General features: G+C 39.8%; 1 protein-coding gene across 1 annotated transcript in view; it reads left to right on the top strand.

Annotated features, from left to right (window-relative positions):
- Positions 1-25,000, top strand: part of LOC130418493 (mitogen-activated protein kinase kinase kinase 11) — a 37,737-nt gene that overhangs the window by 2,313 nt on the left and 10,424 nt on the right. The window contains exons 2-4 of the mRNA XM_056744694.1: positions 20,848-21,028; positions 22,100-22,248; positions 22,340-22,515. Of these exons, the coding sequence (XP_056600672.1) occupies positions 20,848-21,028; positions 22,100-22,248; positions 22,340-22,515 (506 nt within the window). The remainder of the gene's footprint in view (positions 1-20,847; positions 21,029-22,099; positions 22,249-22,339; positions 22,516-25,000) is intronic.

The following is a 25,000-nucleotide window of genomic DNA, read 5'->3' as shown; positions in this document are numbered from 1 at the left end:
CAAAATCATTGTAGATACAGATACTGAAAAATAAGTAAACAAACAAATAAACAAAAAAAAATGTTTACAGTTACATAAAAAATAAATACACTGTTTTATTTTTGTCCACTGGCTGATTCTCTATTTTTAAGGCAAGCTGTAATATAGTTTCCTGCTGTTGTGATTAATCTGGAGTTTTCTCCCAAGATGTGCTTTAATTTTTCTGAATTTGGGAGTGCCATAAAATTGGATGTTATTTGTTGAAATTGAGTGAAGTATTCAGATCTTATATTCTGATAGTGATCACAGTGCAGGAGGAAGTGTTCTTCTGTTTCTACAGCTCTCTGAGAACACAATACACACAGTCTCTCTTCTCGCATCTTTGTCTGTGTCGTCCTCTTTCTACAGCTAGAGAGTGATCACTCAATCTGTATTTACTTATTGTCTTTCTCACTTTAGGATTTTTCACACAGCTCAAGTATTCTGCTGGTTTATAGTCAGTTTTCAGGTGTAGATAGAGTTCCATCTTCTTTTGTGTTTTTGTTGCATCTTTCCAATAGGCAATATAGTTTTGTTTTTGTATTTTTATCACTTTGTTAGGCCAGATTGTGTGGTGCTGCTTTGGGTGAAGTTGAAGTATCAGTTGTAAAAAAGGACTTCTGTGAGCGTTCTGCTCTTGGTACTGTAGAGCTTGAGTGTGATATGAGTTTGGATCACTGTTTTTCAGGTGCTTATAGAATTTTAGAGCTCTTTTTTGTATATTCAACAATAAGGGGTATCGTCCTAATTCAGCTCTACATGAGTTGTTTGGTGTCGATCTGTTTACTTTTAGTATGCTCTTACAGATGAGGGTATGTAGAGTTTCAGTTTCTTCTTTTTCCCATTTAGAGAAGTCTTGAGTTTTAAGTGGTCCCCATATCTCACTGCCGTATAATGCAATGGGTTCAATTATTGCTTTGAGGAGTTTTAACCATGTCTGAATTGGAATTTCATATTGAATCATATTTTTAATCATGTAGAAGACTCTCATTGCTTTTGATTTCAATTCATTTACAGCCGGATTGAAGTTTCCTGTTGAACTTAGTTTTAGTCCCAGATAAGTGTATTCTTTCGTGTGTTGGAGAATTTGGTTTCCTGCTCTGAACATAAAATGATTTTCCCTACACCTGGATCTCTTTTGAAAAATCATTATTTTTGTTTTTCTGAGGTTCATTTTAAGAGCCCACGTTTGACTGAAAGTATCTATGATGTCAAGAAGCTGTTGAAGTCCCTCTTTTGTTTCTGACAGAATGACTAAATCATCTGCGAAGAGGAGGCATTTGATTTCTGATTCGGTCAGGATCGGTCCTGGAGCGGTCGAATTATTCAATGCTTTGGCTAATTCATTTATATAAATGTTAAATAAAGTGGGGCTCAATGGACAACCTTGTCTGACGCCTCGACACTGTGAGAAAAATTCTGTTCGTTTGTTTCCTATTTTCACTGCACATGTGTTGTTCTTATACATGCTGCTGATTAAATCAAATGTTTTCCCTCCAATCCCATTTTCTAATAGTTTTAGGAAAAGACCTTCATGCCAGATGGAGTCAAAAGCCTTTTCAAAATCAACAAAGCAAGTGAAGACTTTACTTTTGTTTTTGTGGACATGTTTGTCGATGATAGTGTGGAGGGTATAAATGTGGTCTGATGTTTTGTGTTTGGGGAGAAATCCAATTTGATTTTTCTCCAGGAGTTTGTGGTCTTGGAGAAAGTTTTGCAGTCTTTTATTAATGATCGAACAGAATATTTTCCCCAGGTTGCTGTTGACACATATGCCTCTGTAATTGTTTGGCTCAAATTTGTCTCCTTGTTTAAAGATGGGTGTAATTAGGCCTTGATTCCAGGTGTCCGGAAAATATCCTACACTCAAAACTATGTTAAAGAATTTGGTTATCACCGTCTTGAATTTTTCATTGGTGTATTTAATCATTTGATTTAATATTCCATCAATGCCACATGCTTTGTTTGGTTTTAATTCATGCAATCTATCTGTGAGCTCATTTATTGTGATTGGGAAATCAAGAGGATTTTGATTATCTTTAATCTTATTTATTATAATTTACAATTTGCTTTTTATTTCATTTCGAGCAGAATTCATTTCTGTTGTTTTGTACAATGTTTCAAAGTGTGTCTTCCATATGTTCCCATTTTGGATGGCCAGTTCTTTTTGCCGTGGACTATAGAGAGTGTTCCATTTATTCCAAAAGTTTATGTTTTTTATTGACTCCTCCATTTCACTAAACAGCTGTTCTGTATGTTGTTCCTTCTTTGTTCTGAGAGTTTGTTTGTATAGTTTCAGAGCTTCTTGATATTGATGGCGCAGATCTTGATTGTCAGGGTCTCTGTGTTTTTTATTGGAAAGATTTCGTACTGTTGTTCTAATAGTTTTGCACTTGTTGTCGAACCACTTTTCTTTGCTGTTTTTTGGTTTACTTTTTGAAGATCTTTTCAAATTGCACATGGATGCTAATTGGTGAAATATGTTTGTAATATCATGTAGTGCCAGATTTGTGCCTGCTTTATTGGGTGGATAGGTGCTCATCGTAAATTTGTCTAACAATAGTTTGATATTTTGACTTTCCATTGCAATTTGATAGTTCTCTCGGCTGTTTTTTGTCCACTTGTAGGATGGTTGTAGACTTTGTAATTGTGAGGGTTGTGTGCATGTTTCAGTGGTTCAAGTTAACTTTAAATGTAATGTAATTTTACAGTGATCTGACAGAGGTGTTTGAGGACTGACTGTGAACGCTCTGAGATGCACTGGATCAATGTCTGTTATGAAGTAATCTACAGTGCTGTTACCCAGAAAAGAATGATATGTATAACAGCCAAAAGAGTCACCGCGCATGCGACCGTTCACTATATGCAGGCCCAGTGATTTGCACAGCTCCAGCAGCATTTTCCCACTTTTGTTCGTCAATTTATCATATTATTTCTGGAATGAACTAAAGGCAGGTGATGGTGGTTGTTTGTAATATATTTGTCTCCCTGTGTGTTAATAAAGTCTAGTTCATTTCCAGTTCTGGCATTTAAATCGCCACACAATATAACATTTCCTTTTGTCTGGAAAATGCAGATCTCATCTTGTAGGATGGCAAAGATTTCTTCGCTATAATAGGGAGATTCAGCCGGGGGTAAATATGTAGCACACAAGAATATGTGATGGTCAGTGGAGACGATCTCTTTATGAATTTTTAACCAAATGTAAAATTAACCAGTTTTTATAATTGTAATGGAGTCTATCAGTTCAGTCTTGTACCATATGATCATTCCTCCCGAGTCTCTTCCTTTAGTCACCCCCCTTAGTTTATTTGATGTCTATTTCTCTAAATCCAATAGAACAGCCAGTGGACAGATCTCTTACATTCCATGTTTCCTGTAAAATTATAATGTCAGAATTCTGAATTTCATTTTTGAAGTCTGAATGATTACTCTTAATACCAAAAACAGAGGACTTAAGTCCTTGAATATTCCAACAGGAGATTTTTAAAGAGTATGAGCACATTAACTAATCCTGTAGGCTATTTCATTAGCTTCTTGAATTGACCGGTAATAATAAAAAATAAAATAAAAAATGTTGAGTATAATAAATACGTTTGATCATATACGGATATCAATGAAATATATATCACATAAATATTAACATTTTTCATTTAGGCCTACTAATATTTGATACTTTTTTCTTTCATTCACTAACCCATTAGATGAGAGCACAACAAAGTCAGCATGTGTTGTATGTTTTTGAGGTCTCTGGATGGGGATGAGGTGGACTCAGGTACCGTGCTGGTGTTGGAGTGAATCAGTGATCTGCTGACAGCTTCAGCGTAGCTCTGGGTGTCTGGATGCGGTTCACGTCCTTGTGAAGGAGAGGGGACTGCCGGTCTTGTTCTTTGGTGTCTTTCACGGGGAGGCCTGGAGTCTGTCCTGGGGTTTCTCTGGTCAGAAGTGAAGCGCTGAAGGGGCTCTGTGAGGAGTCTGTGTGGTCGCTGCGGTGTGGTTGAGCTGCGGTTCAGTGTCATGTCCTTCAGAGTCTTAGCAAAGATGGGTACAGCCTCTCTGTGGAGATGAACGTGATCGTAGAGGCTCCTCAGATTCAGAGTAGGGTGATGAGCCAGGTGAACGTTGGGCTTTAGAGCACAGTGTCTAGACACTCTTGCGTTGATATGCCTGATGGTGTCTGGGTGGAAATCAGATCGAGGTAACAGGGTGGAGAGGATCATTTTGGAGTTGGGGAAGATGGAGGATGCTTTCTCTATCACATTCATTAGAGCTGTGGCTACTCTGTCTTGCTGGGCTCTCAGGTCATTGGTGCCGGTGTGAATGATGATGTGAGTGGGGGAACCCAGTTGTTCTTCACACAAGAGCTCCAGGGCCTTCTGTGTGTTTGGACACCATATTTTCCTGACGTTTCTCCTCGGGAACAGTTTATTTTCATCAATAAATTTGCCATTGGAGTCCATCAGGAGTATAATCTGAGGCTGTGTTTGGCTGTAGGAGTCAGATGGAGGAGGGCTGCTGGAGTCTGTGTCTGTTGTAGCTGGAGGAGAATTGGGTTGATGTTCTTCTGTTTGTGTCACCTGTTCCTTCAGGGCTGGTAGATGTTTTCTGTATAATTCTCTGTCTTCTCTTAACTCTTCCATCTCTTGTCTCATTTTACAAAGTTGATTGTTGTATTCTTCTCTGTGGTTTCTCAGTTCTTGAAGTTCTTCTTTTAGTTTTGCTATTTCTGAGCGGTTATTCTCTTCTTTGTCGGTGGGTTTGTTTTGTTGTATTCCTCCATGTATCTCGTCTCTCAGCTGAACCAGTTCCAGCTCCATCTCTCTGAATTTTTCCTTCATGTCACAGATGATGTTGTGAAGAAGAGAGATCTCCTCATTGTCGTCATTTCTAGATTGAAAGGTGAAGGTCTCTGCTGTCTGCTTCAGTGTTGATGGGTTGATCTTATTCTGTTGAACTTTTTCTTTTATCTGAGGAAAGTCTTTTTCAAACTGTTTCAGATTTCCCTGAATCAATACCGTCCCATTTTTATACACGTTGGTTGTTGTCATGATCAAATCTGAATCCTCTTCTTTAATCTGTAGTTTCCATCCGTTGCTGATGCCCTTTCTGATGACTGTGGAGTAATGCTGTCTAATGGCTAAGTGCCAGGCTTCAGGGTCTTCTGTGTAAAATATGATGTTACTGACCTCTCCACTCTTGTATAGTCTGAGAACAGGGTTTCTGCTTCGTCCTTGAGGAGCTTTTCTTTATGCTTTTTCTTTAAGCTCTCATTTGTAGCATTAGATGGGTATGTTATAGGGACTGATTCTGTCATTCTTCAAATATTTTGACAGTTGCTGACCGTTATCTGTTGATCTTTAAATATGCAACTGTCCACTGAATCTTGGCCGCTATATTGAAGATTAATTTGTCCAAACTAACCCCCTTTTAGACAATTTTCCTTCAAAATAATGTTTTGTTGATTGCAGATCTTTACTCACATTGAAATTTCTTATTTTCTTCCCTTTTTGCAGGTCGTTGTAGGAATTGTTTTAAGCTCTTTTCAGCCAGTTGTCATCTGCTGCTTTTCTTTGTTATTTTAACTCTTCTTTCATCAAATAAATGTTGAAGATAGTTTTCTTATCTTGAATTTGTTAAAACTGAATGTCTGTCTTATTTCAAAACAACATTAAAAAGTAAAAAAATCAGGAGCTCATCTTCCTGCTGCTGCTCAACTCTCTCTCTCTCTCTCTCTCACTCGCTCTGTCTCTCTCTCTGCTCTCTCTGTCTCTCTCTCTCTCACTCGCTCTGTCTCTCTGTCTCTCTCTCTCTCACTAGCTCTGTCTCTCTCTCTCTCTCTCTCTCTCTGCTCTCTCTGTCTCTCTCTCTCTCACTCGCTCTGTCTCTCTCTCTCTCTCTCTCTCTCTCTCTCTCTCTCTCTGCTCTCTCTGTCTCTCTCTCTCTCTGCTCTCTCTGTCTCTCTCTCTGCTCTCTCTGCTCTCTCTGTCTCTCTCTCTCTGCTCTCTCTCTCTCTCTCTCTCTCGCTCTGCTCTCTCTGTCTCTCAAGATTCAAGATTCAAAGGAGCTTTATTGGCATGATAAAAGAAAATGTACATTGCCAAAGCACAAGATTAAATATAAACATGCAGAAATACAGATTAAGATAAAAAATAAGATAGAATAAAATTAAGTCTATAAGTAAAAATCTATATATATATACATCTCAATATAAGCAGAAAAACAGTTTTAATTAAAGTTCTCAATAAGGGTGACAGTGTCAGTTTGTGTGTGTTGTCCTGTCAGTGTTGTGTTGTGTTGTGCTGGTTGTTCTTTGGTCGTGGCAGGACTTGACATATCTTGCAGCAGGTTTGAGCTTCTTGACTTTTCTCCCAGTATGTATGAGATCTTGTCCTTTTGTTGAAACTGGTCAAAGTCTTTGTGTAAGTTTGTAAACTGGGGGAAGAATGTTTCTCTGATGTGTGTGTAGTTGGGACAGGAGAGGAGAAAGTGCAGCTCTGTTTCCACTTGATTGTGTGTGCAGTGTGGACACAGTCGCTCTTCTCTCGGTGTCCATGTGTGTCTGTGTCTGCCCGTCTCTACAGTGAGCTGGTGATCACTGAGTCTGTACATGCTCAACACTTTTCTTAGTTTAGGGTCTGATACGCTTGTGAGGTATTCTGACACTTTATATTCTCTCTTTAGTGACAGATAGCATTCCAGTTTACTTTACTGAGCTGTTGCTTCTGTCCAGTGTTTGAGATATTTCTCTTTTTGTCTTTTGATCATTTGGTTTAGTCTGGCTGGGGTTTGGGGTTGACTTGGGCATGTTTGGGGTTGTAGAGTTAGTTGTGAGATCAGTTGGATGAAGGGGTTTCTCTCTGGGCTCAGCTCTTGATGACTTAAGGCTTTGTGATGGAGTGTGTCTGTGTCGCTGTTCTTAAGGTGTGTGTAGAATTTTAAAGCTCTTTTTTGTATTTTAATGATTAGAGGATACAGTCCTAATTCTGCTCTGCAGGCATTGTTTGGAGTTTTTCTCTGTACCCGTAGAATGTTTTTACACATTTCTGTTTGCAGAATCTCTATTGGGTGTTTGTCCCATCTGCTGAACTCTTGGTTGGCGAGAGGGCCCCAAACCTCACTTCCATACAGCGTGATTGGTTCTATAATTGATTGTATTATTTTCAGCCAGATTATGGTTGGGATGTCAATTTTGATATTCTTTTTGATTGCGTAAAAGGCTCTTCGTGCCTTGTCTCTCAGGTCGTTCACAGCCTTGTTTAAGTTTCCGGTGTTACTAATGTTTATACCAAGATATGTGTAGTTCTTGGTGTGTTCTAGGGGCACGTTGTTTAGTTTGAAACGGTGATGTTGATTTTGGCTACTGGGCTTTTTTTGGAATATCATGACTCGAGTCTTCTTAAGGTTAACCGATAGGGCCCATGTTTGGCAGAAAGTGTGCAGGGTGTCCAGATGTTGCTGTAGACCCTCTTTTGTGGGTGACAGCAGCACCAGATCGTCTGCAAACAGGAGGCATTTCACTTCGGTGTCTTGTAAGGTCGGGCCGGGTGCTGGTGACTGTTCTAGAGCTCCAGCTAATTCATTGATGTAAATGTTAAATAGTGTAGGACTTAGACTACAGCCCTGTCTCACTCCACGACTCTGGGAGAGAAAGTCTGTGTGCTTGTTGCCAATTTTAACTGCAACTGTGTTATTGGTGTACATTGATTTGATGATGTCGTAGGTTTTTCCTCCGATGCCGCATTGAATTAACTGAAGAAAAAGTCCCTCATGCCAGATTGAGTCAAAAGCTTTTTTGAAGTCAACAAAGCATGAGTAGAGCTTTCTTTTATTTTGGTTTGTTTCTTTGTCAATTAAGGTACGAAGAGTGTATATATGATCGGATGTGCGGTATGTGGGTTGAAAACCAATTTGGCATTTTCTAAGGATGTTTTGGTTGTTTAGATATTGGATAAGTCTGCTGTTAAGAATGTTACAGAGGAGTTTACCTAGATTACTGTTTACACATATTCCGCGGTAATTATTAGGGTCGAATTTGTCTCCACTTTTATGGATTGGAGTTATGAGACCTTGGTTCCAGACTGTGGGAAATATACCTGTACCAAAGATGATATTAAACAGTTTGAGGGTGGCGAGTGTAAGTTTTTGGTCTGCGTGTTTAATCATCTCGTTTAGGATACCGTCAATACCACTTGCTTTTTGGGATGTAAGTTTTGGTATATTTTGTTCTAGCTCAGCGAGTGTAATTGGATAGTCTAAAGGGTTTTGGTAATCTTTAATTGTTGACTCCAGAGTGCATAGTTTGTTGTGTAGGTTAGTTTGTTCATGGTTCTTGGTTATTTTACTAAAGAGGTTTGAGAAGTGCTTTATCCATACGTCTCCGTTCTGAATGGGAAGATCTTCATGGTGGGGTTTGTTAAGTGTGTTCCAATGTTCCCAGAAGCGATTTGTTTCTAGAGATTGTTCAATTGCTTTTATCTGGTTTTGTGTATCTTGTTTCTTTTTCTTCCTTAGTGTGTCCTTATATTGTTTAACTTTTTCATGGTTGAGTTGGCGAGTGTTTACATTGTCAGCATCTCTGTGTTTCTGATTTGATAGAATTCTTACTTCTTGTCTAAGGTTTTTACACTCCTTATCAAACCATTTCTCATTTACAGGCTTTTTGTTTGGTTTTGTGTTAGTGGGTTTTAGGTCAGATAGCGTTGCAGATATTGTAAAAATTTGGTTAATCCTGTCTACTGCTAAATTTACACCTTCATAATTGTGTGGAAATGGGGTATCGAGGAATTTATTCAGTAGGATTTGAATTTTTGGTTCACGAGTTATGCTTTTGTATGTATCTTCGCAATTTTGTTTCCACCTGAAAGTTTCTTTTAGGGTATGGAGGTGAGTTTGTTTTGATGCCTCTGTGTTAGGTTTGGATCTATTGAGGTAGAGAGTGATTTTACTGTGATCTGACAATGGTGATGGTGGGCTAACTGTGAACGCTCTGAGGGAGTTAGGATTCAGATCCGTGATGAAATAGTCTACCGTACTGTTACCCAGCTTAGAACTATAGGTGTACCTACCGTATGAATCTCCTCGTAGTCGTCCATTGACCATGTACAGACCCAGTGTGCGACAAAGATGGAGAAGTCTTAATCCATTTTTGTTTGTTGTTTTATCGTAGTTCAGTCTTTGTGTGTGTGTAGGTATGGAAAGGGCATCTCCTCCTGGAATGTGTTTGTCTCCCTTGGAGTGAACTGAGTCTGACTCTTCGCCTGTCCTGGCATTTAGGTCACCACAGATCAGAACATTGCCCTGTGACTGAAAGTAGTTGATCTCCTCTTCCAGGATCGTGAAACTGTCCTCATTGAAGTATGGTGACTCTGCTGGAGGTTGCACACAGGAAGATATTCTTATCTGTTGAAGTGATGGTCTTGTTGATTTCTATCCATGTGTAAAACTGGACAGTTTTAATCATTTTTATTGAGTTGGCGTATTCAGATTTATACCATATCAGCATTCCGCCTGAGTCTCTTCCTTGTGTGACACCAGGCAGTTTGACGGATGGAATGATGAATTCTCTGTAGTTTGTAGGGCGACCGGTGGGTCCGTCTCCTCTACTCCATGTCTCCTGTAGGATGAGGATGTCTGAGTTTTTTGTTTCAGAGCTGAAGTCTCTGTTTTTGCTTTTCAGTCCAAAAGCAGATGACCTCAGGCCTTGAATATTCCAACATGATATTGTAAATGATTTGTTATCCATAAGTTATTTATTTGTTTATTGCGGATTTTGTCTTAATACAGTAGGTGTGAGCAGATCAGGTTCAGCATCTGATGGATGTCTTTTAGCTTGGCTGTTGGAGCTTGTGCAGATGTCGGTGTGGAGTTTCTGCTCACTGTCTGGGCATAGCTTAGGCTGCTGGAGTTCTGTTGCATATGCCGGGTGGGGGGTGTAGGCAGCAGGGGTGGTGCTCTGGTCTGTTGGCTGTTGTTTTGGCAAGGAGGGGGGCCCAGTCTCTGGCTGTTTTTTGAAGGTGCGGTGTGGTTCATCCATGGTCTGGGTAGGGACTGCCTTGCTCTGTTGCTTCTAGGGGGGTTGTTTGTGTTGCGGTTTAGAGCAACATCTTTTAATTTCTTTGCAAAGATGGGGACAGACGCTCTGTACAGGTGTACATGGTCATAGAGGCATGTAAGGTCCAAGGTGGGATGATGTGCCAGGTGCACTTGAGGTTTGAGTGCACAAGTTCTAGAGAGATTTGCGTTTATTTGTTGAATTGTGTCTGGGTGGAAGTCTTTCCGTGGTAGCAGTGTCGAGATGGTGATTTTGGCATTTGGGAAGGTGGTTGTAGCTTTTTCGATTACCCTTTCGAGTGCTGTGGCCACTCTTTCTTGTTGTGCTCTCAGGTCGTTTGTGCCAGTGTGAATTATAATGTGGCTTGGTGATCCTAGGTTGTCCTTGTTCAGTAGTCTGAGGGCACTGTGCGTGTTGGGGCACCAGAGTTTGGACACCCTTTGTTTGGGGAAGAGCTTTTTTTCGTCTATGAATTTCCCATTTGAGTCTATCAGAAGGACAATATCTGTTTTCTGTGAGTCCTCGGTGGGTGATGGAGTGTTGTCAGGTTCATTGCGTTGATCTGTACTGGGCAAAGGGTTTGGTGAAGATGGTGGGTTTTGGCTGGGTTGTGACAATGAGGCCTGTGAGCTGTGGTCCGTTTGAAGGGTGACCTGTTGTTCTGGACCATTTTTGGAGATGAGGGCTGTGAGGTGGGTATCTTTTTCGTGCTTCAGTTCTCTTATCTCCTCTCTTAAAGCAGTTAGCTGGGTCCGGTGACTCTCTGTCTGCTGTGTGATCTGGGTTTCCAGTGATGCCAGCTGAACCTTGAGCCTCTCCCTCCCTTGCACTAGCTGCTTCACTTCGGCCTGAAGTGAAGACAGTTCTTTCCTGGTGTTGTCTCCCTCTTTTTGTTTGGCTGTGGGTTTGTTGCCGGATTGGTCTGGGCTTTGTATGGTTTGGAGAGAAAGGGTAATTTCTCTGAGCTGTACTAGTTCCCCCTCCAGGGCTGTAAATCTCTCTCTCATGTCAGTACAGTAGCAATGTGAATGGAGATCCTTTGCTTGTTCTGCGTTAGGAAGATCTGTATGTTCTTGCTGATCATCAGAAACTGGGGTTCTGTCTGATTCCTCTGTGGTGGGTTGCTCATTGTCGGGTTCCAGTTGTAATCTTCCTTTGATACTGAGGAAGTTTTGTTCGAAAAGTCCTTGAGTGCTTTTCACTACAACTATCCCTGTTGTTTTGTAGATGTTAACATTGATCATTGTTACGTCATCCTCATTTATTAATTTTTAGCTGGAAACCCCCACAGATGCCTTTTCTTTCAGCGTTTGGGAATTCTGAGATGATGGCTTTGTGCCATGAATGAGGTCGGTTGGTGTAGAAGATCAGGTTACTGGTGCTACCATCTTTATGAAGGTCTGCGAATAAAGTCTCTGAGTTTTCTGTGAGTCTTTTGTTTTTGTAGACTTTCCTTGCTGTATCGTTCGTTACCTCTTTTGGGTAGTGTAGAGGAATGGCCTCCACACATTGGGGTTGTGCACTCATGATGAAATGGGCCGTTCGCACCTGTGTGGGCGTTGGTTAAGGAATCTCCTTTGTTTGGTCCAGTCGTTTTCTCACCTTCCAATTCACACCTCTGAGGCGTGGGTCATGTGGTTGAGCAGAGTTTGCTGCCTCAGTAACACTATTGTATCTTTGAGTAAAACTTTTAGTTTCTTTTCTTTTGCTTGTTTTGTTTGTTTGATTGTAGTTATTGTCGAGTATTTGGCACAAAGTGATGGTAAAGTACTTACTTTGGTACCTGGTAGAAGATAGTCCTTGATAATCTAGTCCTCTTGTTATTTTTGGTTTGTTTGTAGAGCAGGATTGTTGGGTCGGTGTCCTTTGTGTCCTTTGTGTCCTTTTCTGATATTTTGTTCCAGAAATCCAGATTAAGAGTAAAAGTTTGATTTAAAAAGCAACAGGTTCCGTTAATGAAGGTTTGTGTATGTCTCCTTTGTAAAAAAATCCAAGGAATTTCAGGTTAATCCAGTAGTAAAATATGTTTGTTGCAGGAGCTCAAGAGTGTGTGACCTCTCTCTCTGACTCTCTCTCTCTCTCTCATCTCTCTGTCTCTCTCTCTCTCTGCTCTCTCTCTCTCTCTCTCTCTCTCTCTCTCTCTCTCTCTCTCTCTGCTCTCTCTGTCTCTCTCTCTCTCTCTCTCTGTCTCTCTCTCTCTCTCTCTGCTCTCTCTGTCTCGCTCTCTCTCTCTCTCTCTCTCTCTCTCTCTCTCTCTCTCTCTCTGTCTCTCTCTCTCTCTCTGTCTCTCACTCTCTCTCTCTCTCTCTCTCACTTTCTCTCTTTCTCTCTCTCTCTCTCTCTCACTCGCTCTGTCTCTCTCTCTCTCTCTCTCACTCGCTCTGTCTCTGTCTCTCTCTCTCTCACTCTCTGTCTCTCTCTCTCTCACTCTCTGTCTCTCTCTCTCTCTGTCACTCTCGCTCTCTCTCTCTCTCTCTCTGTCTCTCTCTCTATCTCTCTCTCTATCTTGCTCTCTGTCTCTCTCTCTCTCTCTCTCTCTCTCTCTCTGTCTCTCTCTCAAATTCAAATGTGCTTTATTGGCATGACAATTGTTACAATGTATTGCCAAAGCATTTATAACATGTACAGTACATCTAGAACAGATGAAAAATTTGGGATAGAATTTCCTTCTAATGTCCTGATAGTTGTGACAGCATTTGAGGAAGTGTTGTTCTGTCTCTTTACAGTCTTTTACTGTGCTCAGATATTCTGCTGTCGTAAAATTTCTATCTAAGGTCAAATAACAGTCAAGTTTACTTTGTTTTCTTGTTGATTCAGTCCAGTAAGTCAGGTAATTTTCTTTTTGTACTTTTATCATGTGATTGGGTTGAATGTTGTGTATGATTATCATTATATGTATCATTTTCAACCAGATTTTAATTGGTATTTCAATTTGGATCGATTTTTTTGATGCTGTAAAAAGCCTTTCTTGCTTTCTCTTTCAATTCATTCATGGCCTGCTTTAGGTTTCCAGTGGCACTTATTTTCAACCCGAGGTATGTGTAGTTTGAAACGTGATCAATTTTGGTGGCGCCGAGGGTGAAATTTTGTGTTTTTCCCTGATTTCTGGGTCTTTTCTGGAATGTTTATATTTTGGTTTTGCTGGTGTTAATAGTCAGGGCCCAGGTCTGACAGAATTTATGTAAAGTGTCTAGACTTTGCTGTAGACCCTCTTGAGTTGGAGATAGAAGGACCAGATCATCAGCAAACAGCAGAAACTTTATGTTGGAGTCATGTAGTGTGAGACCAGGTGCTGCGTTTTGTTCTAGGTGTTTTGCCAATTCATTAATGTAGATATTGAAGAGGGTCGGTGATAGTGGACATCCCTGTCTCACCCCCCTTCCTTGAGGAAAAAATTCTGTTTGTTTATTCCCAATTTTGGTTGCACATTTATTGTTTTGATACATAGTTTTAATAATGTTGTATACATTACCCCCAATGCCTGATTCTAGAAGTTTAGACAGCAGACCTTCGTGCCAAATTGAATCAAAGGCTTTTTGGAAGTCTACAAAGCAAGCAAATATTTTTGTCTTTTTTTGATTAATGTATTTATCGATCAGGGTTTGTAGTGTGAAGATATGGTCTGAGGTTCTATAATTTGGTAAAAAACCGATCTGACTTTTGTTTATGACGTTATGTTCTGTGATGAAGTGTATGAGTCTTCTATTAAGGATGCTGCAGAACATTTTCCCCAGATTACTACTCGCACAAATCCCTCTGTAATTATTTGGATCTGATTTGTCACCACTCTTAAAAATGGGCGTTATGAGTCCTTTATTCCATATGTCTGGGAAATATCCAAAACTTAAAATCAGGTTAAATAGTTTCAGTATGGCCAGTTTGAATTTGTGATTTATATTTCTTATCATTTCATTAAGGATGCCATCTAGTCCACTTGACTTTTTTTGCTGTCAGTTTCTGCATTTTATCAGTGAGCTCTTTTTCAGTGATTGGGTAGTCTAGTGAATTTTGCTATTTGCCACTTATGTTTTCCATCTGGTTTAATTTTTCATATATCTGTGTTTGTTCTGTATTCATGTTTATTTTACAATAAAGTTGTTCAAAGTTATTTTTCCAGTTGTCTCCGTTTTGAATAGTTATTGGCTCATGGTTCTTTTTATTCAAGAGATTCCAGTTGTCCCAAAAACTGTTTGAACGGATAGATTCTTCAATTGTTTTAAGCTGATTTTGGATGTATCGTTCTTTCTTTCTTCTGAGTGTATTTTTATATTTCTTAAGTTCCTCGCCATAACGGAGACGTATATCTGCACTGTCTGGTTGTCTGTGCTTTTCATTTGTAAGATGTCTTAAAATTTTGCAAGATGTCAAACCAGTCTTCTCGTTTTTTCTCAAGAGGTTTTTTGGTGATTTTAAGGTTGGATATTGTTGCTAAACAATCAAATATGTCATTTATGTTTTCTACCGCCACATTCACACCATCAGCATTAGGAGAATATGTTTTTTCTGTGAAGTTATCTAAGAGTAAATGTACTTGAGGGTGGTCATTTGCGGTCAGGTACTGTTCAGTGCTATTTTGAGACCATCTATAATTCTTTTTAATGTTATATAGCTCACTGGGTTCAGGTTGTGGATGTATGTTTGTGTTTTCTTCCCTTTTTATATATAGAATAGTTTGGCTGTGGTCTGAGAGCGGTGTTAGTGGTTTGACAATGAATGCTTTGAAAGAGAACAGATCTAAATCTGTGATCATGTAGTCAACTGTAGAGCAACCATGAGAGGAACCGTATGTGTATCGTCCTAGAGAATCTCCTCTCACTCTGCCATTGATGATGTATATATCCAGACTTCTGCAGAGCTCAATTAAAAGTTTTCCATTTTTGTTGACTTGTGTATCAAAGTTAATTTCTTGATAAATGTACACTGTTTTGTTGAAAGCTTTGTCCAAATATATAATTATTACCATTATCAGTGGTGTAATCGGGTAAGGACCCTGTTCTTGCATTGAGATCCCCACATACCAACACACTTCCTAGGGCCTGGAAATGGTTAATTTGACTGTGAAGGGTTTCAAAGATGTTTTCATTATAATAGGGAGATTCGGAGGGAGGAATATAAAGGGCACATAAAAATATATCTTTTGTAGTTTTGATTTTCAGCCAGACATGTGATTCTTCTTTTTTTATAAGTTGGATGTATTTATCAATTTCAAGCTTGTGCCAAATGATTGTTCCGCCAGAATCTCTCCCACGTGTAACTTTTTCATGTTTTTGAGATGATAGTGATATTTCACGATAGCCTGGAGGACAAAAAGTGACCTCATCAGTTCTGCGCCATGTTTCTTGCAATATTATTATGTCTGTGTCTAAAACACTTTTCTTAAAGTCCAGGGTTTTGGTTTTACATCCCAAACTGGATGAGTGTATTCCCTGAATGTTCCACAGTGTTATTGTCAGAGGTTTCATGTGTTTACAAACAATTTTAACAATCTTAACATTCCTCTATAATAGAACCAACCCGACTTAAACCCATTGAATATCAATGTTAATCATGTAAGTATACATAAAGGCTACTTTTAGCATACTGTTAATACTGCATTGATATATTGTAATTCAAATCAGTTTGTTATTTGCTACTCACTACTTGTCCATCAGCCGCGTACAGATTAAGTTCAGCATGTCTTTAATCTCTCTTAGATTGGTGCTTTCGGTGTCCTTTTGGCCTTTTAAGGCTGCAGTGTAGTTGAGTTGCTCCGGCCGTTCTGATCTGTGTGGGATGTGTTGTGGAATGGACATCTGCTCCGTCCTCGGGGCGTTTCTCAGTAGTTGCTCTTTTCTCCGCTGTTGATGTGGTGGCTCATGGTCTTGGTGTTGCTGTCGGGGATGGGGGACAGGGTGATGCAGGTGTAAAGGTCGAAAACGTGGTTGCTGTTGTTCAGGATGTGGGAACAGGGGGACAGGGTGACAGTTTTGAGACATAGGATGCTGTTGATGGATTCTCCAGGGCACTGCGTGATAGCGTTCATCTGGATTTGGGGAGAAGACCTCGTGTGGTGATGTGTGGAGGAAGCGTCTCTTTTGCTGAGGATTGTTGGATTCTTTGTTGCTGGGACTGCCAGGGGTTCTGCCAAGTGCAACATCTTTGAGATTTTTGGCAAACACATTCACACAGTCTTTACGCAAGTGGACGTGGTCGTGAAGATTGTCAATGTTCAATGTAGAATGATGTACAAGGTGAATGTTTGGTATTCCGGCACATCCACGTGAGATGTCTGTGTTGACTCTCTGTATTGTGAGCAGGTGGAAATCAGTTCTGGGCAGTATGGTGGAGATGATTATTTTTGATGTTGGGAACGTCTGTGTTGCTTTAATTGCCACATTCTTAACCGACTGTGCCACTCGCTCCTGTTGTGTCCGCAGGTCATTCGTCCCCACATGTATGATGATGTGACTGGGGTCACCCAGTTTTTCTTTGTCAAGATGCTGAAGGGCACTGTCTGTGTTTGGGCACCAAAGTTTCACTGTTTTGTGGTTTGGAAAGAGCTGTTTCTCATTGATGAACTTGCCGTTTGAGTCCATTAAAATGACTATTTCTGCAAATGTCGATGTGTTCTCTTGATCCTGGGTTTGTTCAGAGGCATCAGTCTGTGTTGTTGGCGTGTTTGTCTCAGGAGGTGTCAGAAGTGGATGTGTTTATGGCTCAGTGTTATTTAAGTTGGATTGTATGGAGGACTTGTGTATGGAGGTCTGTTTTTTCAGGCTTTGTATTTCTCTGAGAGTCAGCTCCTCTCTGACACTTTTTAGCTCTCTGTTTATTGTCTCTCTTTCTTGTTGCAGTCCTTTAATTTCTCCTATCAGCTCCTCAACACTCGCTTTAAATTCTTTTTTCAGCTGATGAAGTTGGTTTCCTAGATTTTTCATGGTCTCATTTGATATTGTGTATGATAGCATCATCAGTTTTCATCTGAGTTTCTTCTTTTATCTTCCATCTAATGTGGGCTTTGTCGGGTTTGGCTCAGTTTAGAGGTGAAATTTTGTTAAAATTTTAAGAGCTGAAGTAAAGCATGTCTCTATCTCTCTCTCTCTCTCTCTCTCTCGCTCGCTCTCTCTTTCGCTCTCTCTCTCGCTCTGTCTCTCTCTCGCTCTGTCTCTCTCTCGCTCTGTCTCCCCTCTCTCTCTCTCTCTCTCTCTCTCTCTCTCTCTCGTTTTCATTCTTTCCCCACTCTTTGTCCAGACCTGCCTTCACTTGTCTCTCAAGCCGTGTTGTTCCAGATTGCAGCATTCGGTGTTTTTCTTTCTTCTTTCGTCCTCAACTCACTTCATTTTCACTTCCTGCTCATTTTCTAAAGCTGGTGTTTCCCTCTGCTCTGTGGGATCACGGCTTGTTTCTGTGTCGAGCGATTAATATCATCACATTAAACATTTAAAAAGAAATATTTAAAAGAATATTTGAAGAGTTTTGTCCCAAAATGAGATTGTAATTAATGTCATAAAATTATGTTTTTAAAAAGTCAAAATGTTTCGAGAATAGAGTCGAAATGTTTCGAGGATAGAGTCGAAATGTTACGAGGATAGAGTCGAAATGTTACGAGGATAGAGTCGAAATGTTACGAGAATAAAGTCGAAATGTTACGAGGATAAAGTCTAAATGTTTGAGGATAGAGTCGAAATGTTACGAGAATAGAGTCGAAATGTTTCGAGGATAGAGTCGAAATGTTTCGAGGATAGAGTCGAAATGTTTCGAGGATAGAGTCGAAATGTTTCGAGAATAGAGTCGAAATGTTTCGAGAATAGAGTCGTAATGTTTCGAGGATAAAGTCGAAATGTTACGAGGATAGAGTCGAAATGTTACGAGAATAAAGTCGAAATGTTACGAGGATAGAGTCGAAATGTTACGAGAATAAAGTCGAAATGTTTCGAGGATAGAGTCGAAATGTTTCGAGGATCGAGTCGAAATGTTTCGAGGATCGAGTCGAAATGTTTCGAGGATCGAGTCGAAATGTTTCGAGGATCGAGTCGAAATGTTTCGAGGATCGAGTCGAAATGTTTCGAGGATCGAGTCGAAATGTTTCGAGGATCGAGTCGAAATGTTTCGAGGATCGAGTCGAAATGTTTCGAGGATCGAGTCGAAATGTTTCGAGGATCGAGTCGAAATGTTTCGAGGATCGAGTCGAAATGTTTCGAGGATCGAGTCGAAATGTTTCGAGGATCGAGTCGAAATGTTTCGAGGATCGAGTCGAAATGTTTCGAGGATCGAGTCGAAATGTTTCGAGGATCGAGTCGAAATGTTTCGAGGATCGAGTCGAAATGTTTCGAGGATCGAGTCGAAATGTTTCGAGGATCGAGTCGAAATGTTTCGAGGATCGAGTCGAAATGTTTCGAGGATCGAGTCGAAATGTTTCGAGGATCGAGTCGAAATGTTTCGAGGATCGAGTCGAAATGTTTCGAGGATCGAGTCGAAATGTTTCGAGGATCGAGTCGAAATGTTTCGAGGAACATGTTTCGTGGAACATGTTTCGTATTTTGTTTACGTGAATGTTGTAGTTTAAGAGTTTAAGTTATGTTTAAGCACGTCATCTGAACCAGAGAGTTAGTTCTACGGAAGGTCTTGCAAACACCAGCAGTCATTTTTAAAACCACTTTAGTTGAGATTTGTACATTTTTATAAATCCTTAAGGATTGTGGCTTTTATAAACTTGATGCAATCAGCTTTTTGTACATTAGGTAATCAAGCATTGTTTTAATATTTCATTGTTTGCTTCAGTGTATCATTTGAATCCATATGCCACATCGCATTGGGACTCCCGCTGAAGTACTTTAACCAAATCCTCCACATCCATTGTTTCTAGCACTTCTGTTATTTTTTCTCAAAATATTACGAGTTTATTATTGTAAAATTTCTACTTTATTCTCGTATGAAGAATAATGGCACTAAAACGCCGTCGTAATAAACAAACTAATACTGTCTGTGCTTTTCTTGGATTTTTTTGGCATTTCAGAAATATCAGCATGTGCAAACCACGTTTAGGTTTGCCCTGAACATCACGCCCCCTGCTGTTCAAACAATGTATTGCGATTCAGTTCACATGTATTATTGATTTTTCAACTGGAAGATATTTAATTACTTATTACTAATTACTTTCTATATCAACCTTGATTAGAAGTGATTCAAGGATAGACACGAAACAACTCTTTTAATTCATTCAAATAAATAAAATAAAAAGACATACAGTAGTATTACGAATATATTAGTATTACAAATGTGACAAGTATACGTTAAAGACTTTGAATTTTAATGTCAGTTCCACTATTGAATACATTACTCACAGTATTTAGTTAAAATACATTAGAAGCAATTTATTAAATTACAGACAAAATGAGATTAATCCCTTACTTTACTTCTCAAAGGGAAAGTAATTAAATTACAGTAACTTATTACTTAGTAACTAGTTGCATACAACACTGCAAATATATTCCTGCAGACAGTAGAAACACAAGAGAAAAGAAAACAGGAAATAATTTATTTTATCATTGCACAATTTCTTTATAAAAGAGTTTTCACTTCCATCTCTCTGTTACATGAAGGAATCGTCCAATCACGAAATGGCTTGTTGAGAAGAGTCATGAATGGATTTAAATTAAACGATTTCGTCATATTTAATTCGTTGAGATGGAAATAGCAGCTTGACCCTCTCTGGTTCTCATTCACTGGCATGTATGATAAGGGCGGCTTTATTTTAGAAGGAAACATCCGCAGATTAAAGCGAGAGATTGGGGAAGTGAGGCAGGTATGAACCTGGTTCTCTTGAAGTGAATAACTCGTAACTCGTCTCTATCTTTCTTCTGCCGGGGGGACGTTTGTGAAATGTTGTTGATTTGACACAGCTGGACTGTGATGTGTTCAGTGTGCGTCATTAGATTGTGTCGCAGTCAGAATTTGCATTGTGTTCAGTGTTTTTCACTGTGGCCCTGAGGTTTGATGGGGTCAAAGGTCACGAGTGGTTAAACTTCAGCAGATCACTGTGACCCACAGCACACATCAGGTTTAATCAGTCACTGTGTGTGTGTGTGTTGGATTCTAGTGCACTGGGGGGTTTTCCCATGAAGAACGACTCTTTGTCTCTGTACACACACACACACACAGTTGTGGTTCTGGAGATTGAAGAGGTGAATTGTGATGGTAAACACAGTCGTCCAGCATCAGCAACAGCAGTAAACAAACACTGCCGGTCGCCGTGGTTACCATCAGCCTCTGTCTGAATGCAGGCTTGTGTGTAATTGTAGTGTTTTAAACAGAAGACAGACGATTGGTGCTCTCGTGATGTGTCGATCATACACAGACATGTGTCCATGTGTGAAGTCTGTGTGTGTGTGTTGATGGTTGTTGTGGAGTCAGATTCTTCTTGTTGGATGTTGAATCAGATTGAAGGAGTTTGAGCGCTTCAGTTTCACTTCTGCAGTTCTTCTTCACATTGACTTCAAATGACACACACATGGACACAAAGCTCTCTGTCTTCTGCTGTCTCCTGTAACATCTTTGACGTCACAAACACACTGCAGACAGACAGACAGCTGAAGTGCTCTGTGTGTCTGTGAGAATTGTGACACACACTGATAGTCGAGGCACTTTTGATTATACAGCACATGTCATACACAAGGGTCTTTCAAAGTCATGAGCTTTTAATTCCTTATAATAAAAGCACAAATCATTTCAACTGTGGTTATTGTTTGTTTCTGGTGTGTTAATTTGTGTGTGTGTGTGTGTGTGTGTGTGTGTGTCAGTTCTGCTGGCCGAGCCTATCGAGGAGGACGGCATTGAGGGAAAGACTCTGAAGATCACAGATTTCGGGCTGGCAAGAGAGTGGCACAAGACCACGAAGATGAGCACAGCGGGCACGTACGCATGGATGGCACCTGAGGTCATCAAGTCCTCCACCTTCTCTAAAGGCAGTGACGTGTGGAGGTGAGACGCATGATTCTGATCACTTCACGTGGACTGATGATCACAGCAGATCATGTGTTACTGGTGATGATGACACGACATCAAAACATGTCAGAGTCACCTAATGAACCAATATTTATACAGAATACAAATACCGTGAGAGATACTAACACTTTTTTTTTGGTTGATCATTTCAACTAAGTTTTCAGGCCCCAATAGCCAACTGAATCAACCAGTCTTACTGAATGATCAAAGCTTTAAACGATTCAGTGATCTCTTATATTCGCTAGTGACTGAAAAGTTTAAACCTTTCAATGAATCTGTTCAAATGAGTCATTCGAGTGCGAGAGTCAGGAAGAACTCAAATAATAAATCAGGTTAAAATATTGTTAAAGGTAAGTGATCAAATAAGAACAATTAATCAAAAAATAGTGTGTGGTAAATATACAAATATTCGGTGTATTGAATGAAATAGAGATCAAATCTTACTACTGTACATCTAAGGGCTGTGAAACCGGGAATATAAATCACGATTCAACCGGTCAGGAGCTGTTCTGACTCAATCGTGGTGTTTTTGTCCTTGTCCATTTCAAAAGATCTTAATTACGCCGCTGTCCCTTTAAGAGATGCGTGGATCTAATATACCGTAATGCGTGCGCTTTGTTTCCAAATTGTTTCCATACATTCAAGACGTAACGGATTACTTTTACTAAGATACTTTTTTATATAATTGGAGAATATTTTAATAGACAAGACATAAAAATGTGTAAATGTAAAACTTTCTGCCGGACGAGTGACGCATCGGTCAACTGTTCCGAGGGTCTCTCGTGCCCCCCGGCCATCGGACAGTCCTGTTAAATCATACTATCAGTCAAATTTATCTTTAGTTTTGTTTATTTTGTGTTGTCGAGAGAATTTGAAGTGTGTTATTTCTGATCCAATGCATTAATATGGGTCTCCAGATGGATTGAATGATTTGTGTGATGCTAATTGATTTGTGTTTTATCTCTTGTGTGTGTGTGTGTGTGTGTGTGCGTGCGTGCGTGTGTGCGTGCGTGCATGCGTGTGTGCGTGCGTGTGTGCACCTGTCAGTTATGGAGTGTTGTTGTGGGAGTTGTTGACAGGTGAAGCTCCATACAGAGGAATTGATGGTCTGGCGGTGGCTTACGGAGTCGCTGTGAATAAACTGACTCTTCCCATTCCATCCACCTGTCCTGAACCCTTTGCTCAGCTCATGTCCGGTGCGTTCATTCATTCATTCATTCATTCATTGTGCATCATGTGTAAATGTGCTGCGGTGTGAATAACGTCTTGTGTGTGTGTTTTTAAAAGAGTGTTGGGATCAGGATCCTCACAGGAGACCCAGTTTCAGTTCTATACTGGACCAGCTGAGCGCTCTGGAGCGGCAGGTTATGGACGAGATGCCTCCGGAGTCGTTTCATTCTCTTCAGGAGGACTGGAAGCTGGAGATTCAGGACATGTTTGATGAACTCCGAGCTAAAGAGAAGGTGACACGCAAGCTTGTGTTCATGATTCATGTCTCGTAGTTACAGTGGCGGCCAAAACTATTTGATTTTAACAACATACTATACAGAATAACAAAACCAAACTGAGGAATTTATTGGGGAAAACTATCTTATATGATATGATTGTATTGTAGTATAAAAAGAGTCAAAACAAAGCTTGTGAAATTCTTTGTATAGCTGAGCTTCATTTAAACTCCAAACACACAACTACACAACTCGCATACAGATTACTTATGACCAGTGTTGCGTGTAACTATTTACTAAGTAATAAATTATTGTAATTTAATTACTTTTTCAGAATAAAGGTCTTTGCACATACAGTCAGAAATTTTCGTATGTTTTTTTTCATATTTGGCTCTCGTTTGTACGTTGTCTCTGAATGGTTTAAACAGCCACTCGAAATGCTTGACGGATGGGAAATACCAAAAAAATCTGTTTTTTTTTATGACGACGCAAATATTGGAGGCGGTGTGTCAATGTGATTGACACAATGTGAGGTCGTATTTATTTTTTAACGTGTAAAAATTTAGAAATCTTGCCAAGCACACATTGATGCCAACGACGAAGAGGAAGTAAGTAGGTGAAAGACGTGGACATAATAAATACCTGGATTCTGCGTCGGCCACTTTGCTCTGCTGCTACGATACGTCAATGGCACCGCTATAATGGTGAGAGCAACAGTGCACCAAAAGCCCACTGAACCACATGGGAGAGCTGCGCGTTTTCAGCATTAAAAGCACAATGACGTTCACATTTCTTAACATATTTCAATGGTTTACAATGTAAGTAGAGTACAACTTCAGTTGCATCATATCTCGATTGTTAAAGCCTACTTTCAAGAGATTTATTTGGATCATCGAAGTAAACACCCATGGTAATATATAGTTAAATTTACATAATATATAAAAACGATTGTTTCACTGTGGAAATGGCTTTTTCTGTTGTAATTTTAGACATTTGCAAAGATAAAAGATGTTCTTTCATTAATTTACGATAAATGCGGATTAACACTGCCGTGCATTATGAGAATGAAATAGCAGTATATAGTCATGAAGTGAGGACACATCTACTTCTACAGGATTTTAACGCGAACGAGCTGTGTTCTGATCATGTGCATTTAATCTATCTTAAATACTCCACATTAGCGATGCGTACATAATTTTTAAGCCTAAATAATCGCTTGACAAGCCTGAGTTTTAACAGTTCCGTATGACAATAAATACATTTTCAAGACTATAACCATCTTTAACTGGAGCCAAAACATGTGTGTACTCCATGTAAATAGAAAAGTATGAAATTAATTGAGAAAGAAAACGATTTTGAGTTTTTATCTGGAAAACAGCAGCTCCACCATTCACTCGTATGTCTTAGTATTCACTCACCAATATGGCGGCGGCATTGATGTAGGATCCAGCGGACGATGAGGTGCAGTTTATATATACAGTTGAAAGAAAAAGTATGTGAACCATTTGGGCTTACTTGGATTTCTTCATAAATTGGTCATAAAATGTGTTCTGATCTTCATCTAAGTCACAACAATAGAGAAACACAGTCTGCTTAAACTAATACCGCACAAACATTATACGTTTTCATGTTTTTATTGAACACAACATGTAAACATTCATACTGCAGGGTGGAAAAAGTATGTGAAACCCTAGACTAATGACTTCTCCAAGAGCTAATTGGAGCCAGGAGTCAGCCAACCTGGGGTCCAATCAATGTGATGAGATTGGATGTGTTGATGAAAGCTGGTCTGTCCAATAAAAAACACACACCAGTTTTGAGTTTGCTGTTCTGAAGAAGCGTTGTCTGATGTGAACCATACTTCGCACAAAAGAGCTCTCAGAAGACCTACGATCAAGAATTGTTGACTTACATAAAGCTGGAAAGGGCTACAAAAGTATATCTAAAAGCTTTGATGTCCATGTGTCCACGGTAAGACAGATTGTCTACAAATGGAGAAAGTTCAGCACTGTTGCTACACTCCCTAGGCGTGGTCGTCCTGTAAAGATGACTGCAAGAGCACAGCGCAGAATGCTCAATGAGGTGAAGAAGAATCCTAGAGTGTCAGCTAAACACTTACAGAAATCTCTGGCACATGCTAACATTTTTGTTGACAAATCTACAATAAGGAAAACATTAAACAAGAATGGACTTCATGGGAGGACACCACGGAGGAAGCCACTGCTGTCCAAAAAAAACATTGCAGCACGTTTGAAGTTTGCAAAAGAGCACCTGGATGTTCCACAGCACTACTGGCGAAACATTCTGTGGACAGATGAAACCAAAATTGAGTTGTTTGGAAAGAACACACAACGCTATGTGTGGAGAACAAAAGGCACAGCACACCAACATCAAAACCTCATCCCAACTGTGAAATATGGTGGAGGGGGCATCATGGTTTGGGGCTGCTTTGCTGCCTCAGGCCCTGGACGGATTACTGTCATCGATGGAAAAATGAATTCCA

This window comes from Triplophysa dalaica, chromosome 1 (assembly GCF_015846415.1).
Source record: "Triplophysa dalaica isolate WHDGS20190420 chromosome 1, ASM1584641v1, whole genome shotgun sequence".
Taxonomy (NCBI): Eukaryota; Metazoa; Chordata; class Actinopteri; order Cypriniformes; family Nemacheilidae; genus Triplophysa; species Triplophysa dalaica.
Note: the sequence above shows the minus strand (reverse complement) of the source record. Positions and strands in the feature narration are given on the sequence as shown.